Source organism: Corticium candelabrum, chromosome 22 (genome assembly GCF_963422355.1).
Source record: "Corticium candelabrum chromosome 22, ooCorCand1.1, whole genome shotgun sequence".
NCBI classification, from domain to species: Eukaryota; Metazoa; Porifera; class Homoscleromorpha; order Homosclerophorida; family Plakinidae; genus Corticium; species Corticium candelabrum.
The window spans coordinates 4,607,982-4,627,004 of record NC_085106.1 but is presented as its reverse complement, the minus strand read 5'-3'; the positions used below and the strand labels follow the sequence as shown (position 1 = coordinate 4,627,004).

The following is a 19,023-nucleotide window of genomic DNA, read 5'->3' as shown; positions in this document are numbered from 1 at the left end:
CAAGTGGTACAAACAAACTGAGAAAAGCCATCGTCTTCGTGAACAGCAAGAGCCGTAGCTTCTTGCAGAAGACTGTGGAGACATGCGGTGGTGTGAAACAGACTAATTTGTCCTCCTATCTTTCCTGAATTGTGTTCCACATATTCGGCAAACATCGGATGAAGGCTTCTTTGGCGTTCCAAAATTGCCATAGCAGCTAGCTGCAGACGCGAAGGACAAAAAATAGAGCCTGAGGAATTGTCCCACGAGCTCTATTAGTATGTATGGCACGCGGAACGTGACTTTATTAGGTTAGTCACATATATAGGGTGTAAAACACATATATAGGGTATAAACACATATATAGGGTGTAAAACACATATATAGGGTGTAAAACACACACATATATATAGAGTGTAAAACACACACATATATATAGGGTGTAAAACACGCAAATATATAGGATGTAAACCACATATATATAGGGTGTAAAACACGCATATATATATAGGGTGTAAAACACACGCATATATATAGGGTGTAAACCACATATATATATAGGGTGTAAAACACGCATATATATAGAGTGTAAAACACGCATATATATAGAGTGTAAAACACGCATATATATAGGGTGTAAAACACACATATATATAGAGTGTAAAACACGCATATATATAGGGTGTAAAACACGCATATATATAGAGTGTAAAACACGCATATATATAGAGTGTAAAACACGCATATATATAGGGTGTAAAACACGCATATATATATATATATATATATATATATATATATATATATATATATATTTATGCATGCATAAATGAATAAATATACCTACAGTATAGGCATGTATATACAGTATATATATATATATATATATATATATATATATATATATATATATATATATATATATATATATATGCCTATATATACACTGTAGGTATATTTATGGTGAACGCTGAACGCTGCACTTGCGGTCACGTTCTAGAAAACTTTAGTGATCACCTCTTGGGATGCGGAAGACGCTCTCTTCGCACAAAGAGACACTATACGCTTTAAAACGTATATACCAATTAGCTAATTAATCATTAATTAAGATTGTTTTGATAAGCGGCACGTGCCTTGTCTCTCTATGCGTCTAACTATTCCATAAAATTATTCCTGATACATCTAGTTTTTGTAAATATTGAGAATTCGATAAAGCTTAATACCGTATCATGACGATCGAGTGTACTGTTCTTGATGCCTCTTGCTTAGTTAGTTAATTAATGTGTAGGTAACATGCACGTATGCTTTACAGACAGCAAGCACTAGACTAAACCAGCTGGACCCAAATTTAAATTGATCAATTTGGTCGAGGAATTCGTCAGTCAGATTCATTCTATCGATATTTGTCAGGCAAAGAATGAATGTTTACATATCTATAACTGCCTAGGCAAGGATGCATCCGCTAGATTTATATCGCGGTTCTGCATGAAGTCTTCTCAGTATTGTCTGATTAGACTCGACCCAGTCTCACTCCGCCCTCGTCATTCCCGGATTGTCAGTCAATCCTCGGCGGAGACAGACTGAGACTCTATTGTCTGATCTCTAGAAACAAAGTTGTTGTAAACTATATTCGTCGCCTAATTAATTAACTGTAAAGACTCCGCCCATGTCTTGAATTCGCTAGTGCAACTCAAAGCTATAGTGTTTCTAGAAGAGCGGGAATACGGATGGTCTCGCTCTGTATAGCAGCAAAACATGCGCACCATTCTCAGATTGTAAATTCAATTGGATTCTCGGGCTTCAGTTGTCTATGTGGGTGTAGTGTTCCTGTTCGATTACAAACGGATGTTTATTCACCTGTCATCTCATCTTACGTCTCACGTGTACCCTTACTGAGATCAGGTATCTTTCGACCACCCTGTGTGTTTTACACCCTATATATGCGTGTTTTACACTCTATATATATGCGTGTTTTACACTCTATATATATGCGTGTTTTACACCCTATATATATGCGTGTTTTACACTCTATATATATGCGTGTTTTACACTCTATATATATGCGTGTTTTACACCCTATATATATGCGTGTTTTACACTCTATATATATGCGTGTTTTACACTCTATATATATGCGTGTTTTACACCCTATATATATGCGTGTTTTACACTCTATATATATGCGTGTTTTACACTCTATATATATGCGTGTTTTACACTCTATATATATGCGTGTTTTACACCCTATATATATGCGTGTTTTACACTCTATATATATGCGTGTTTTACACCCTATATATATGCGTGTTTTACACTCTATATATATGCGTGTTTTACACTCTATATATATGCGTGTTTTACACCCTATATATATGCGTGTTTTACACTCTATATATATGCGTGTTTTACACTCTATATATATATGCGTGTTTTACACCCTATATATATGCGTGTTTTACACTCTATATATATGCGTGTTTTACACTCTATATATATGCGTGTTTTACACCCTATATATATATATATGTGGTTTACACCCTATATATATGCGTGTGTTTTACACCCTATATATATGCGTGTTTTACACCCTATATATATATGCGTGTTTTACACCCTATATATATGTGGTTTACATCCTATATATTTGCGTGTTTTACACCCTATATATATGTGTGTGTTTTACACTCTATATATATGTGTGTGTTTTACACCCTATATATGTGTTTTACACCCTATATATGTGTTTATACCCTATATATGTGTTTTACACCCTATATATGTGTTTTACACCCTATATATGTGTTTTACACCCTATATATGCGTGTTTTACACTCTATATATATGCGTGTTTTACACTCTATATATATGCGTGTTTTACACCCTATATATATGCGTGTTTTACACTCTATATATATGCGTGTTTTACACTCTATATATATGCGTGTTTTACACCCTATATATATGCGTGTTTTACACTCTATATATATGCGTGTTTTACACTCTATATATATGCGTGTTTTACACCCTATATATATGCGTGTTTTACACTCTATATATATGCGTGTTTTACACTCTATATATATGCGTGTTTTACACCCTATATATATGCGTGTTTTACACTCTATATATATGCGTGTTTTACACTCTATATATATGCGTGTTTTACACTCTATATATATGCGTGTTTTACACCCTATATATATGCGTGTTTTACACTCTATATATATGCGTGTTTTACACTCTATATATATGCGTGTTTTACACCCTATATATATGCGTGTTTTACACTCTATATATATGCGTGTTTTACACTCTATATATATGCGTGTTTTACACCCTATATATATGCGTGTTTTACACTCTATATATATGCGTGTTTTACACTCTATATATATATGCGTGTTTTACACCCTATATATATGCGTGTTTTACACTCTATATATATGCGTGTTTTACACTCTATATATATGCGTGTTTTACACCCTATATATATATATATGTGGTTTACACCCTATATATATGCGTGTGTTTTACACCCTATATATATGCGTGTTTTACACCCTATATATATATGCGTGTTTTACACCCTATATATATGTGGTTTACATCCTATATATTTGCGTGTTTTACACCCTATATATATGTGTGTGTTTTACACTCTATATATATGTGTGTGTTTTACACCCTATATATGTGTTTTACACCCTATATATGTGTTTATACCCTATATATGTGTTTTACACCCTATATATGTGTTTTACACCCTATATATGTGTTTTACACCCTATATATGTGTTTTACACCCTATATATGTGTTTTACACCCTATATATGTGTTTTACACCCTATATATGTGTTTTACACCCTATATATGTGTTTTACACCCTATATATGTGTTTTACACCCTATATATGTGTTTTACACCCTATATATGTGTTTTACACCCTATATATGTGTTTTACACCCTATATATGTGTTTTACACCCTATATATGTGTTTTACACCCTATATATGTGTTTTACACCCTATATATGTGTTTTACACCCTATATATGTGTTTTACACCCTATATATGTGTTTTACACCCTATATATGTGTTTTACACCCTATATATGTGTTTTACACCCTATATATGTGTTTTACACCCTATATATGTGTTTTACACCCTATATATGTGACTAACCTAATAAAGTCACGTTCCGCGTGCCATAAGTATGTTGATGTAGGAAATATGATTATCAAATTGCCTATTGTGAATACGCCTATTTCCGAACTGGCGTTCTATAGAAGCGCGCCCAGACGTTTCTTTCTTCCCGCCCACTTTTGCCCTTTCCCCGCCTACTCTGTGCTTTTGTACTGTACATACGTAGGCGCCTGTAGAAACGTCTGGGATCCGAGGCTACACGATGCAGGGGTTCAAGCTGGTTACTATATTTGCCGTCGTTCTGATGTCAGTGAACTCGAGCAGACCATCTGGCCAACCAAATATTGTGTTTATTCTGACCGACGATCAAGACATTGTCCTTGGTGGCATGGAGCCCATGGAAAAAACAAAAGAGCTAATAGCTGAAAACGGTGTAAGTATAACTAATATAATTTTTCAATATATCGTCAGTCGCCCGTTGATCTTGGACAGCTCTGGAACAATTCTTTATTTATGCACTTTGCGTTCATCGTCACGCCCACTTTTGCCTGCACTGTATGAGATACTGGAATAATCTGGCAATCGAGGACGAGACTTGACAAAAGAAAATCAGAGAAAGACATGAGGTTGATATCTAACAATAGTTGAAACGGATACTACTTACTACAGTTTAGAACAAGACAACCAGCCTGTATGCAATAAAAATGTCAGGCTTGTGTTTCAATTGACTTGTTGTTTCTGAATGTTCATGCTAGTGTGATACTTCAATTAATAGACTCACGTAAGCGGCGGAAGAACTGTTAATTAAATAAAAAATCAATGTAAAGAGCTGACAAGAAACTAAAAAAGTACATCGTTACAATTTTATAAAAGTCTTGACTTTATTTGTGTAAAGGTCTACAAGAATTTGTCAAACACCTAACTCGATAGAATTAATACCATCCTTAGCCCTTGGTTCTGATCGCTATGTAATGTGTGAATGCTGAAAGCTTGTAAACTACTCTGCATATCTCACAATGTAGATGCAAATGCGCTGTTTCCAAGAATTATATATATATATACATATGGTATGAAAGCAATAGAAAAGGAAGAAACAAAAATACGTCTAAACTGCATTTCTTATATTTGACCTACTTGATGTGAGATGAAGTGAAGGTGATATCTCTTCTTTCACTATCTATTACTTTTACGGCATTTTAAAATTTGAATTAAAAGATCTTAATTTCAATTCTCAAATTCGTATGTTTACTCTTAGAACGTCACTATACAACATATCAGTAGTCACAAAGTTGGTAAATAGCAACAAATTTGATAAGATAAGAAACTACAAAAATTATAGTAAGTAGTACAAGCACAGAACAGTAAGCTATAACAAAAGACTATTTTGAAGTTCTCATTCTTGACGCTACTAAGATTATTACTTATACATAGCTATTAGAAATGTATTTGTTTTTGTGCAGGTAACATTTACTAACGCTTTTGTTAGTACTCCTATATGTTGTCCATCAAGATCCTCATACCTAACTGGTCACTACATTCACAATCATGGGGCAGTCAATAACTCTATTGAAGGAAATTGCGCAGCCCCTGGTTCTGGTTGGCAAGAAGGGCCAGAAAAACAAGCATTTGCTGTTCATGCCAAACAGAATGGCTACAACACAGGATACTTTGGCAAATATCTGAATCAGTATGGTTTAAATCACACAGGTGGAGTGCAGTATATTCCCCCTGGTTGGAACGTGTGGATGGGACTTGTTGGAAACTCAAAATATTACAATTACTCTGTGAGTTTCAATGGAGTCGAAGAGAAACATGGAGTTGATTACTACACAGACTACTTTACAGACCTAATAGCCAATCGTTCAAATGAATTTATTCGCAATGCCACTAAAAATCATCCAGACCAACCATTTCTGCTTGTGGCTGCCACTCCTGCTCCTCATGGTCCATTCACTCCTGCACCTCAGTACAGTAAAACGTATGCTGGACGACAATCTCCTCGTACACCTAACTGGAACTTCCATTCAAGTGACAAACATTGGCTAGTCAGAGAACAAGCCATAATGGATGCGGCTACTGTTAATCATAGTGACATGATCTTCTGTAACCGGTGGGGAACTCTACGTTCTGTCGATGACCTTGTGGCTGGCATTGTTGACACATTACAAGACACAAACAGTCTACAAAATACCTACATCATATACTCAAGGTATACAATTTTACATTGTCTTGTAATAAGCTTCAACTAGTATAATGCTAATCTACGCACTGTAGTGACCATGGCTTTCAGATGGGACAGTTCTGCATTCCGGGTGACAAACGAGAACCATATGAGCATGACATTCGCATTCCAATGTTGGTACGAGGACCAAATATACCAAGAAACAAGACAATCGACTCTATTGTTCTCAATATCGACATTGCACCAACAATCATAGAAATGAGTGGCTCAAACTCATCAACTCTTGACGATATCGATGGCCGATCTTTCTTAACACTAGTCAGTACAAATGTCACTAAGACTTGGAGAAGTGATTTTCTTGTGGATTATCATGGAGAGGGCCACCCACCATGTGGACTAAGTAACTGCCCACCTCCTCAAAAAACTAGATTCCATGAAATAGATGCCACGAACAACACATACACATGTCTTCGAACAATAAGTGACACGACAAATGACTATTACTGTGAATTTACTCTCACTGGATATTCAGAATATTACAATCTCAAAACTGACCAATGGCAACTGAAGAACACAGTACATCAGTTGAGCAACGAACATCTCATGCAGCTAAAGAAAAGACTCAACCAACTTCGAACATGTCGAGGTTCTACCTGCCACCAGTAATTGTTGTATTAAAATCACAGACACACTGTTTGCTTGTTTTATCACATCTGTAAATGGTTTCCTTGCATTTATTTAATTTTCAGTAACCATGTCATCTGTATGCCTAGAGTGAACTTATAGTGAGTTGCTTTGTACTGCTTTCACTTTATATTGTAACTCTATTGCACCAAACTGTAATTTGTTTTCTCAGTTCGCAAAAAGACTGAAGTAGTTACAAATCTTTCATTATAAGATTGACTTAATAACTGCAAGTACATGGCTCACACTAGTGAAAGCTATTTCTGTCTTTGCCTGGCTCGACGTGACTTGCCTGGTCGCTTAGGCTTCGAAGTAAGAGCCTGTGGATAACAGTAGTTCTCAACATAACCATGGAGTAGAATTAGAAACAAAAACTTGCCTTTCTCGCTTTTCTTGATGGTACACTGTGCTTTGCAGACTTGAAGCCTGACATGTCAGCAGAAGACACTGCAGAGTTTCGCTTCACTCCACGTTTTTTACCACCAAGTCCAAATTTCTTGTCCTAATACATCAAAATCAAGGCTTTAGTTGAAGCCTAGGAGATTCAGAGTGCACACAAACAGACACATACCCAAGCATATTTCCAGGTTGCCCATAACCCATCTAAATGTGGGTGATACCCAAGCTTTAACTGTATCATAACAGTATGTATTCTAGTTTGTATCTCACCAGCCACAAGACTCACAACCGTAGAGTGCAAGTGTGAGAGGTCTGTATCATCTACGATCGCAGAAAGACTAGGCAGCATTATTACATATTCACTAAGTAATGACAGATGACCTAGATGACAACTATGAGCATCTGAGAACACATTGCTTAATCACTATTGATTACACAATCATTTGCCTAACAAATGCCCAATAAATCCTTTAAGAGAAAAATGATATTGAAACACATCTATATTTAGTAATGATTCTTTATAAGCTGCTGTTTCATCTATTGCCATGTTTACATATGACGATTAATGCTTGACTCTACCGATAACGTAATATAAACTATTTATTGTTTTGCTTACCTTCAATTTCCTTTTGTTTGATTTTCTGTTAAATCACAAACAATTAGTAATCAACACTGACAGTGAGTACATCTATACTTATTAACATTACCTAAATTTCTGTTTGTCTCCAGCCTGGTTGGTCGTGGTTGCAGTAACTCCAAATTCATCACTATCATTCTTCAAAAATTCTGGCTTCTGTTGATGGCCTAAGAGATCACAGATGATAAGATGGAGACCTAGATATCTGCAACACTAACTGCCCATGACACTACCTTTTCTGTACTTTTTTACTGCTTGAATTGCCTCTTTCTTTTCTTTCTGCCTTTGTTCCAAAACTTGTCGTTGCACCTACCACAATGTGATATCATCTTAATTAATTAACCCTGACACTGTCACACATATAGTCAATAGCACAAAAACTATAAACTATAATTCACCTTCTTCCCATACTTTCGGATTTCCCTGAGTTTCCTCGCTTTTTCTGATCTCTCAATCGCCTTCTCTTTAACAAGCAGCTTTTCTCTCACCTGCCCATATCAAAGCCGTTGTGACACTGACATTGCTAGCATGTCCTGCAGTTGTCCTCTTACCTTCTTCATGTGATCATCAGATTTGACCATTTCCGCAAAGTAATCACCAGGTCGTTGTGTTGTCACATCTAGATCATGAAGCTGTGGCAGTGCTACTTGAACTGCAGCCAATGCTTGTTTATAGCTACAAGAGTTGAATCTTCCCTCACGCTGAACGCATAACCCATTTACACTAGTAGACTTACAAAGCCATTTCTCTATTAAAATCGTCATGAATCTGTGAAACTTTCTTAGAATTCTCCTCTTGAGCTGACTGCTCAATGTGGCACTCTGAGGCAACATCCAGCCGTTCCAGCCAAGAAACAGGTGATGTTAGTGCAGTCAGTTTCTCTTGCATTGCCCCCTATAAATTGATCAGAAACAAACCACATGCAGTAATCAACTGTGTACATGCTTTAGTACCAATAATACACTTAGGAATCAGTCATTCTGAGCTCAAAGTGCTGCAAACTAGTAGCACTGTAATTTTGGTATGCTTGGTAATGATAAACAAAATAGTAGTCTAAAATGACATTTATATTCTTAAACTAGTTTATTCTTAGTCAAGCAAAAACTTGTTCAATAGACAGTGTGAGTGCAAAATAAAAATCAGAGTCTAATTAGCAACAATGTTCTGTATACATCTTTCTTAAACAATGCAATTAGGTGAATAAAATATGAAAACTTGTCTGCACAAAAAGCCCTGAAGATGGTCATCTTATGCAGAACAGATGTGAAGTATGCATACTTTGATCACCAAATAAGGTTTCACCTGCAGCCAAAGTTCTTTCATTGTTGCACTGTTAATGTCAAACAGCAAATCATCAAAATCAATAAACTAACTAAAGAGGTATAAGGTTTGCTGTCAACACATAATAATGCATTCGTCTCTTTTCCCGTCAAAATGGACTCCCACAAACAAGTTTTACTTAGATCACAAAAATGGACAAATGTCAAGCCCATCAGTATTACAAAAGCAGCTGACCTCGCACATAAAAACTGACCCTCCGTGCACTAATCTAAAGGGATCCAGGCCTAACCCGGGCCGAACCTGAGACAATGTGTTACACGACAATTATTCGAGTCGAGGTGGGCCCCTGGGCTCATGAGCACGCCTCACTTTCTAATACCAGGTAGAGGCCTCAGTCACGGTATGTCTCCGCCCATCATTGATGAGCATGCACATGTAGTTAATCATGGTGAAGATCGTAAATTCATCTCACATGCATTTAAGTAACTTTAGTCATGCCATTGAACTGGTTTTGCATGCTCTCATTATAAGTGCCGTCACTCTTCGTCAGTCCATAGTACACTCTTTCGTCCCACCATTGTTTGCAGGCCACACGACTGACACGCACTTCATACCCTGTGCATCTAGCTGTGATGCCGATGGTGGCTATCGACCAAAACAGGACTGGGCCCAAGACTACGGGTCAAGGTTGAGCCTAGGACACAATAGCCGCATTTACACAGTCCCTAATAAATTGTGTCCCGGGCTCGACCCTGGCCGCGTTTTGCACACTAGTCAATGATGGGCAAAGTATATCATGACTAGAGCCTGACCTGGCATTTGACAGAGAGCCGTGTCAGTGGGCCTCGAGGGCCCACCTTGGCCTGAATATTTGTCGTGTAAACACACAATCCCGGATTCAGTTCAAGTTGGGCCCGTGTAAAGGCGGCTTAATGGGCTTGTGCTGACTAACCTCCTGGAGCTTGGCCATAGTTATCCAACAGCACTGACTGTGGCAGACACATTGAGTGTGAGCGTAGTGCATCTCACCCGTTCAGGTATGTTGCAGATGTTACCACTGCCAAAGCCAGCAGTCTGTCCACCCTCAGTCTAAGACCAAGTACTCATTTATACCTCTAAGTCAAGAGAGATAATTGTGTTTGATCACAGTATTACGTAAACATGCTCTTAAATTGGGTTAAATAATAAATCTATAAAATAGAAAATAACTATATTTGTTAAGTGTAGCCAATAATAATGTGCAAAGTAGTGTGACACAAAGAATGCATCAGAAAACTGTAAATGCTTACAACAAAAAATCTAATTCACATCATTGCTGTAGTTGTTGATATGCCAAGTATATTTGCACCAGTAATGCATAATTAGTCTCGGAAAATCTCTAACAGTAAAAAGAAAACTACCATGCTTATACATATTAGCTTCAACAACTATGTTGAAATATGAGAGATGTCATAAACTCGTCTCAGAAACATTTCCAAGAGTACAAATTGCCAAAAGTCAACTCCAGAAGCGAATGAAGTAACAAGAAGAAGATGAAGTTATCAAGTGCAGTGTTTAACAGACAATTGTTGAAAGCCATATTTCTTCATGGCTATTCATGATGCACTGAGTTGTCGATTTCAATAAATCTCATTATGGCTTTGTCTGCGCCAAAATAGCCCAATATGTAATCCATATACACGACCACAGATGTCACAGGTATATTGGGTGATAAAATGGTCGTTCTCCACCTTTCACAATTGCCTCTTCATTATCTTACCCTTATAGCAATACATATATCTATATCTATATATATTTTTTTTCACAATATATATATCATATATTTGTATATAATACAGATAACACAGATAACACATATCCGCCCTAAGGACGAAAGCACAAAGAGTCTAAGTCATAATAATTAGGCAAATAGTCACTAATCAGTCTTGAATTGTACTGCCATAAACGAACAGATAACTGTTCGTGAAATTGCCTGGAAGCTTGGCCCAGAGACAAGCCAGATGATAGAAGAGACTTCTTGACAATTGATCTCAACACCTCCAGACTATGTGCAGCCCACTCTCCGTATGATTCCACCACAAGAGGGTAAAACAAACAGCCATAACTTGAAACGTTAGCAAGATGGCGTTCATCTTTGTCCACTTCCCCAGCCTCAGCAGCAGCACCAGCTTTTATGGCAGCATTAATAAGGTGAGAGGGAGTGAACGAATTCCTCACGGAAATGTCGAAATAAGAAGCCTTGCCTAGGGAAAAGTCGGAATGGAAAAAGTCACCTGGTCTTGTCATAGAATGAGAGGAACAGCGTTGTTCTCGACGAACATTGGAGTTGTCTAAGAGCAACCAGTGGAAGATTGGAGTTGTCTAAGAGCAACCAGTGGAAGATTGGAGTTGTCTAAGAGCAACCAGTGGAAGATTGGAGTTGTCTAAGAGCAACCAGTGGAAGATGACGTCACATAAGGCATCATGTCGCTTAATCCGAAGAGGACCACAGCCAAGAGCATGGTCACCAAACATGTCCAATTCATGACCGCACACACAACGGACTGAGTGTGGGGGTGCTGGAAAAATCGGAATTCCCAAATGCAAACGCAAAGAAGTCACAAATTCACGCGGAGACATGGCCAGGCCTAGACTTGAGTTGGGGATTGCCCTCAACCAAGCCCCCGCATGAGGATATGCGACAGCACTGAAACATGCCTGTTCTCGCAGACTAACAAGGCTGACTTTAATGCTGGATCTCAAAGCATCATCCAGAGCCTTCTGGAAGGAATGTTGTGTAGAAGAAACAGAGGACGAGACAGAACTAGTAGGTGGTAAAAGACTTGCAAGATGATGCCGGCATTACACTTCACCAGGGAAAGAGGAAGAATGCTTAGTCCAATCATTTTCTTCATGTACCGGCATGAACGCTGAGTCATTAAGAAGACAGAGAGACAATATATATATATATATATATATATATATATATATATATATATATATATATATATATATCCCAAGGCAGAGCTGTCTGCTACTGGGAGCGTCCACTGGTGGCGGATAGTGGAACAGCCTTTAGATATAAAGGTTAGCTGCGATATAAGCAGGGTACTCCCTGACAAATAAGCAGTCGCGGACCAACAGCGGTAATGTTAGCAGAGCGTGAGTGAGTCTGGGGTGGCACCTTTGTCTCAATGAAAAGCTCACAAAGCTTTATAACGACATTATGACATGGCGAGTACTGGCCGCCAATTAAAAAACGTCAGTGCCAAATGCAACTCAGTGGTGTGACAATCTACAGCTATAGGAGCATTAAGCCAATATGCTACTGTCTTTGTTTTGTAAGTTCTGCAAAATGTGACGGTAAATTTTGGAAGTCTGGTGTGGCTGGCATTCACAGTTACAGCAAGAATCAGGCACTCCAGCAGGGTAATGTGGCATACTTTTCTGGCAGTTGCACAGACCGAAACGTGCTTCTGGCAAGCCACTGCATCTTGTTCCGCTTTTCTACTTGTTGCTATTACTAGCCCCAGTGGATAGAAGGCATTTCAAGACGAGAGAGTGAATCTGGGCATGCACATCCCTTATTCACTTTAATCTATTCCACGTGCAGGTTTCTTTTTTGTGTCGCTTTTTGTTTTTCTTGGAATTTTTCTTTTTCTGTTTCTTCCAAAGTCTCACGGCGATGGAGGAATGGTGACGACGGCAGGCGTAGGATGGCGCTGGGAGTCGCTAGCCATGATTCTGCACGTGAGTGGTACCAGTAAGATGGTCGTTTGTGAATTAAGCGGGGGTGAAGTTCACACTCGGTCCTGCTGGTATGGCTGGGCAGCACTATTTAGTGATAGCACTGCCCACCTCACTCGAGAAAGGGCCTAGAAAAGGTGGCCTAAACAAAGCTCACCCTCTTTGTCCCTACCAGCTTACCGCGGTTGGGTGGGCATCCAATATTGCGGTCGAAATAAAGTGAAGCATAACCTCGCTGTTGCCTGTTGGAATGTTCGTTCACTTCTGGACACACAACAGCAAATGGAACGTAAAATAGCCATTCTGGCAAAGGAATTTCGTCGCTATGACATTGATATTGTTGCTTTAAGTGAAACCCATCTGTTGGATGAAGGAAAACTTGAGGAAGTCGGTACAGGTTACACATTCTTTTGGAAAGGACGTCCTTCAAATGCGACACGACAATCGGGTGTAGGTTTTGCTGTCAAATCCTCCTTGGTGGGTAGTCTCGACAACCTACCAAGGGGAATAAATGATCGTTTAATGACACTTCGCCTACCTCTTTCTGGTGGTCAATTTCTAACCTTGGTCAGTTCATATGCTCCAACGATGAACGCCTCCGAAGAAATCAAAGAGAAATTCTATGATGATTTGAGTAACATTATTGGTGCTGTGCCAAAGAAGGACAAACTGCTCGTCCTAGGTGATTTCAATGCTCGAGTTGGTAGCAATCATTGCACATGGAAAAATGTGCTTGGTAAACACGGCATTGGAAGAGAGAACAGTAATGGGTCACTTTTGTTGTCACTTTGTTCTACGTACCAGCTTGTAATCACCAACACACTGTTTCAACAGAAAACCAAGTACAAGACCACCTGGATGCATCCTAGATCAAAGCATTGGCACCAGATAGCCTTCATTATTATTCGTCAGAGAGATATCAGTGATGTTCGTCACACTAGAGTCATGCGGGGAGCTTCTGCCTCAGTCTTTTCTGACCATAGATTGGTGCGTAGTAAGCTTTCACTTTCTGTCAAGAAAACTGTTTCTCATCAGTCTTGCCAGAGATTTAGAAAATTGAATGTCAGCCAGCTAAATGATCCCTCTACCAGTCTTCGGCTGAAAAACGAACTCACCACAAAGCTGCAAGAATTGTATATTCCATCTTATGATTCAGCCAGCAACCTGGATGCATTACGGTCAAGTTTACACTCAGTTGTTCACAACGGTTCTTATGAACTACTTGGCAAGCCTGATAGGAAGCACCAGGATTGGTTTGATCAAAATGACACTGTCATCAGCCATCTCCTTGATGATATGCATCACTTGCATCATGTCTGGTTATCAGATAAACGCAATCAAAGCACTGCTGATGCCTACAATCATGCAAGAAAAGCAGCAAGAGCTAGGCTCTCTGTGATGAAGAACAAATGGTGGTTACAGAAGGCAGAACAGCTTCAGTTAGCTGCTGACCAGCATAACTCTAGTGGCTTCTATCAAGGCCTAAAAGAGGTGTTTGGGCCAAGTGTAAAGACAATCGCACCTCTACAATCTGTTGACAACTCCAGGCTTCTCTATGGACGACGAGAAATTTTGACTCGTTGGGGTCAGCATTTTGCAAGCATCTTGAATCATCCAACATTTATTTCACAAAAAGCTATTGACAGCATTGATGAACAGCCTGATCTAGTTGTAGCTTGTGAACCACCATCTAACAATGAGATAAATAAAGCTATCAGGAAAATGTCAAGGAATAGATCTCCTGGTGCTGACGGCCTACCTGCTGAAATTTTTCAACATGGAGGAGAACTGCTGTTGTTCAAACTAGGTGATTTCATTCGTCTATGCTGGGAACTCGAAGATGTACCCCAGAACTTTAAAGATGCCAACATAATCCATCTATACAAGAAAAAAGGTAGTCAATCTGACTGCAACAATCACCGTGGGATCTCTTTGTTGTCTGTTGCTGGCAAAATTATGGCCAGAGTTCTTCTTGATCGTCTTGTCTCAAACTTTTCAGAGAGTATCCTTCCTGAAAGCCAATGTGGTTTTCGTTCTGGTCGTGGTACGTCCGACATGATCTTTTCAGCCAGGCAGCTTCAAGAAAAGTGTCGTGAACAGCACATGGATCTATTTATGGTCTTTATTGACTTGGTCAAAGCGTTTGACTCGGTTGATAGAACTGGCTTATGGAAAGTCCTTTTGAGGCTTGGCTGCCCGGTAAAGATTGTGAATCTAATCAAAGCCTTTCATACTGGTATGATGGCTTGTGTTGTCGAGGATGGGTCAAAGTCAGAAATGTTTGCAGTAAACGACGGAGTGAAACAGGGCTGCGTTCTAGCACCTACTCTTTTTAGCATTTTTTTTCCATGGTTTCAAATGATGCCTTCAAGAACATCCGAGAGGGTGTTCGAGTTGAGTTTAGAACTACTGGAGGTGTATTCAATCTCAGGCGCTTACAAGCCAAAACAAAGGTTTCTAAGAGTCTACTGAGAGAACTCTTGTTTGCTGACGATTGCGCATTAGTTGGTTACACATATGAAGACATTCAACACATTGTCAACTGTTTAGACAGATCAACTAAACGTTTTGGCTTGAGTATCAGCTTGAAAAAGACAGAAGTGCTTTTTCAACCACGTCCAGGCTCAAACTATAACCGTCCTCCAGTTATGATTGGTGATCACCCATTGTCTTATGTCAGCAATTTCAAGTATTTGGGTAGTTTCCTTTCGAATAATGCAACTGTTGATGCAGATGTCTCTCATAGGATATCAAAGGCCAGTGCTGCTTTTGGTAAATTGTACAACAGAGTCTGGCAAAGGCATGAAATCAAACTGACCACGAAGGTTGCAGTTTACAAAGCAGTAGTCTTATCAGTTCTGTTGTACGGATGCGAGTCATGGACCCTTCTTCGTCGTAACCTCAAAAGTTTGGAGAGTTTTCATCTGCGATGTCTTCGCCGCATATGTGGAATCCAGTGGACTGACTATATACCCAACACAGAAGTGTTATCTCGTTGCAACATCAGTGGCATTGAATCTTTTGTTATGAAATGCCAATTTCGCTGGGCTGGTCACATGTCTCGAATGCCTAATGATAGAATTCCCAAACAACTCCTCTTTGGTCAACTGGAACAGGGCCATCGTCATCAAGGTGGTCCTAAATTACGTTATAAAGATTCTATCAAGGCTAATATGAAATCTTGTGGGATTGACTTCCTGCATTTTGAGAAACTATCCAGTGATAGAACAAACTGGAGATCTCTCTGCCATTCATCACTCCAACAGTTTGAAGAAAATCGTATTAGACATCTTCAAGCTCAACGTCAGAAACGGAAAGAACAAATTGTTCCTACCAACAAGTCATTTGTTTGTCAATCTTGTGGAAAGGAATGCCGTTCAAAAGCAGGTGTTAAATCCCACCAGAGACACAGAGGACACTAAAGAGAGTCATCACTGTTATCAGTGGACATGCCATCATATATATATATATATATATATATATATATATATATATATATATATATATATATATATATATAACAAAGCCTAGCCCTTGGACAAATATCCTAGCATGTTGGAAGATGTTAGAGATCACTGTCTGACTGAACAAAACTACTTTGTATAAGTCTAGCATTGTCTTTCTATGTTACAAATAATTGTTCCATTACTGCCAACTAAAACGGAACGTTGTTGGCCGTCGCTGTCTTTGAAGCAATGGACTTGAGAATTTTCACACTTGAGGGAGTCCAAAACCCAAAAATTTCAACAAAGATAGGATATAAAGGGCCGCCAGAGGCTATGACAGCATCCTCATGATGCTCATCCATTTCTGACTAACCAGCATATGCAGTAGTGCCGGCCCAAACTGCTGAACTAAGGACAGATGTGTCCTGAAATGAATTCCAAACTGTCACGTCAAAGTAACCGGGGCGACCAGAGAGGAAATCTGAGTGACCGGATAGAAAATCCAGATGACCAGATAGGAAATCCGGGTGACCAGATAAGAAATCCAGGTAAATGGCATTTCCTGACCTCTTGAGAAACTCCCAAGAGCATCCTGTTCTCTCGCGGTATTTCTGTTATAAACTACGAGGGCATGGTATATGAAATGTCTCAAAACATCATGACATTTTAGATTCTGATAATTATGGCCGCATCCAAGCAGATGACCTCCAAAAGGATCTAGAAAATGATTACACAAATGTCTTAAAATGTTAAGAGTAGATGGAAACATTTCAATATCAAGCCATACACAAATAGCTACCGTAAACTCATAATGAGACATGGTCAGACTAAATTGAGGGTTTAGGACTGCTCTGAGCCATGCACCAGCATAAGGCGTCACAATAGTATTTAATCTGGCTTGATCTTTGGGCAATAAGTTTTGTTCTGCCAGATAGCCAAATATCCTGGAGAGAACACTGCCATTCTGCAAAACATTCTTATTTGAAATGTTATGTTGTGGTTAGACTAGACATAAATGCAATCTACGAGTGTTCAGCCATCGACTTAGTCAACATAATTTTAATTCATCATGCTCATCCCACACTGTACTAAAGCCATGAAGACAGCAATATTCGTTCCACTGAGTGTTTGCAACTTCATGAACGGCATAGATAAGCCATACATCTCCAATTCCTTAACACTAAATATTGTTAAACAATTGACTACAGACAGTATCACAGGGTACGGTACTACCGTACCCTGTATGCATGGATTGCCCAGGTTTTTGAGTTTTGTGGGGCGTAGCCATCTTTTTTTGCACGCTTAGAAAACAGTAAATGAAGACAAAAATTTCTCAAAATCAACAAAATGAAATGTTTGTACGTCGTGTACTATATCCTATTATTGTTTTGGTCACTAATCATCTAACAACCTAAGAAACAGTTGCTAGCCTCGGATTCATTTTGGGGTTTGGAAGGATTCACTAATGATGTCTGGCTTTTGAATCATATTATCTAGAGATCTCATTTCTGTTACTTTTTATACAATCCCTACAGATCTTTCTTTTTCAGAGAAAAACTTTAAAATTCTAGTCCTTAATTAAAACTACAAGGGTGAGATTGACAAATTCAAACAATGTTGAGTTAGGTAACATGTTGATGTTCAAGCTTTACTTGCACATTATGCTAGCAATAAATAGATGAAACACTTTAACCAGTAATGGTTGTCGCCTGGGACCAACTATTCTGAGGCTGAGACCACAATTAGTTCCACTGCCATAAACAATAGCAAGTCTAAAAAATATGAAACCTATTCTGAAATTGCACTTAATCATTAGAGACAATTCCAAGTCTTAATCTCGACAATCTAAACTACAAACTTTAAAATAATTGGTTACACGTAATTATCAAGTAATTGATTAATTAATTAATTAAGTCGTCACAAAAATTCTGTTCACCAACCATGAGTGTCTGGTCTAGAATTACCCTAGATACCGACAGTAAAGACATAACAATGAGAAACATCTTACTATGTTGTTTATACATATCTTCTTGGCATGCGTGGCTGAAAAGCCTGCGATATTCAAGCCCGGTTTCAGTACACCACTTGCAAACTGTTTCCGAAGCTACAGCAAAATACAGTTTGAAAAGTTACACCTACTACTAGAAAATCGGCTACCTCGTCGTCAGAGTTCGTAACTGATTGATCGTCCGATTCTGATTCTTCGCTGATAGAATTCATCTTCTTTTTCAAGTTCCCGTATTGTCACGTGATCTTGAAAAATTACACTTGTACGTACTAGTAAGATGAGGCATGGCTGAGTCGCAGACGCCTGCCGAAGTAAAGTCGTGCGTCTACGTATGCGTTCACACTCTCAATCACTTTTGTTTGAGCTCCATTGAATAAGTACTCAAAGTAGTTGCTAGAGAACAAGTCACCAACTAGCTTCTGTTTACCACTAGTCAAATTCATTCAGTATCATTGATAAGTACACTGTACGACCAAGTAGGATCCAGACCATTCGGGGTTTCTCATACCGGCTAACCCATTCGCGAACAGTCGCGCGAA

At 38.8% G+C, this 19,023-nt stretch overlaps 2 protein-coding genes across 2 annotated transcripts; one reads left to right on the top strand and one right to left on the bottom strand.

Moving 5' to 3' along the window:
* Positions 1-4,382: 4,382 nt before the first annotated feature.
* LOC134197262 (extracellular sulfatase Sulf-1-like) lies at positions 4,383-6,991 on the top strand. Its single transcript, XM_062666548.1, has 3 exons — positions 4,383-4,554; positions 5,582-6,330; positions 6,396-6,991. The coding sequence occupies exons 1-3, from the start codon at positions 4,384-4,386 to the stop codon at positions 6,967-6,969; spliced, it is 1,494 nt and encodes a 497-aa protein (XP_062522532.1). The 5' UTR covers position 4,383; the 3' UTR covers positions 6,970-6,991.
* A 150-nt stretch (positions 6,992-7,141) lies between these two features.
* LOC134197263 (probable rRNA-processing protein EBP2) lies at positions 7,142-18,708 on the bottom strand. Its single transcript, XM_062666549.1, has 10 exons — positions 18,634-18,708; positions 18,485-18,580; positions 8,760-8,917; positions 8,575-8,698; positions 8,422-8,511; positions 8,257-8,332; positions 8,094-8,190; positions 8,003-8,027; positions 7,367-7,489; positions 7,142-7,307 (listed from the first exon to the last, which is right to left on the bottom strand). The coding sequence occupies exons 1-10, from the start codon at positions 18,694-18,696 to the stop codon at positions 7,245-7,247; spliced, it is 915 nt and encodes a 304-aa protein (XP_062522533.1). The 5' UTR covers positions 18,697-18,708; the 3' UTR covers positions 7,142-7,244.
* Positions 18,709-19,023: the final 315 nt, after the last annotated feature.

Bases quoted from the DNA above. Each gene is read 5' to 3' on its own strand.
- LOC134197262 (XM_062666548.1), top strand. From the start codon at position 4,384: ATGCAGGGGTTCAAGCTGGTTACTATATTTGCCGTCGTTCTGATGTCA. The intron at 4,555-5,581 runs GTAAGTATAACT...GTTTTTGTGCAG, and splicing joins AGCTAATAGCTGAAAACGGT to GTAACATTTACTAACGCTTT. The intron at 6,331-6,395 runs GTATACAATTTT...TACGCACTGTAG, and splicing joins ACCTACATCATATACTCAAG to TGACCATGGCTTTCAGATGG.
- LOC134197263 (XM_062666549.1), bottom strand. From the start codon at position 18,696: ATGAATTCTATCAGCGAAGAATCAGAATCGGACGATCAATCAGTTACG. The intron at 18,581-18,633 runs GTAGCCGATTTT...ATTTTGCTGTAG, and splicing joins TTACGAACTCTGACGACGAG to CTTCGGAAACAGTTTGCAAG. The intron at 8,699-8,759 runs GTAAGTCTACTA...CAACTCTTGTAG, and splicing joins TTTAATAGAGAAATGGCTTT to CTATAAACAAGCATTGGCTG.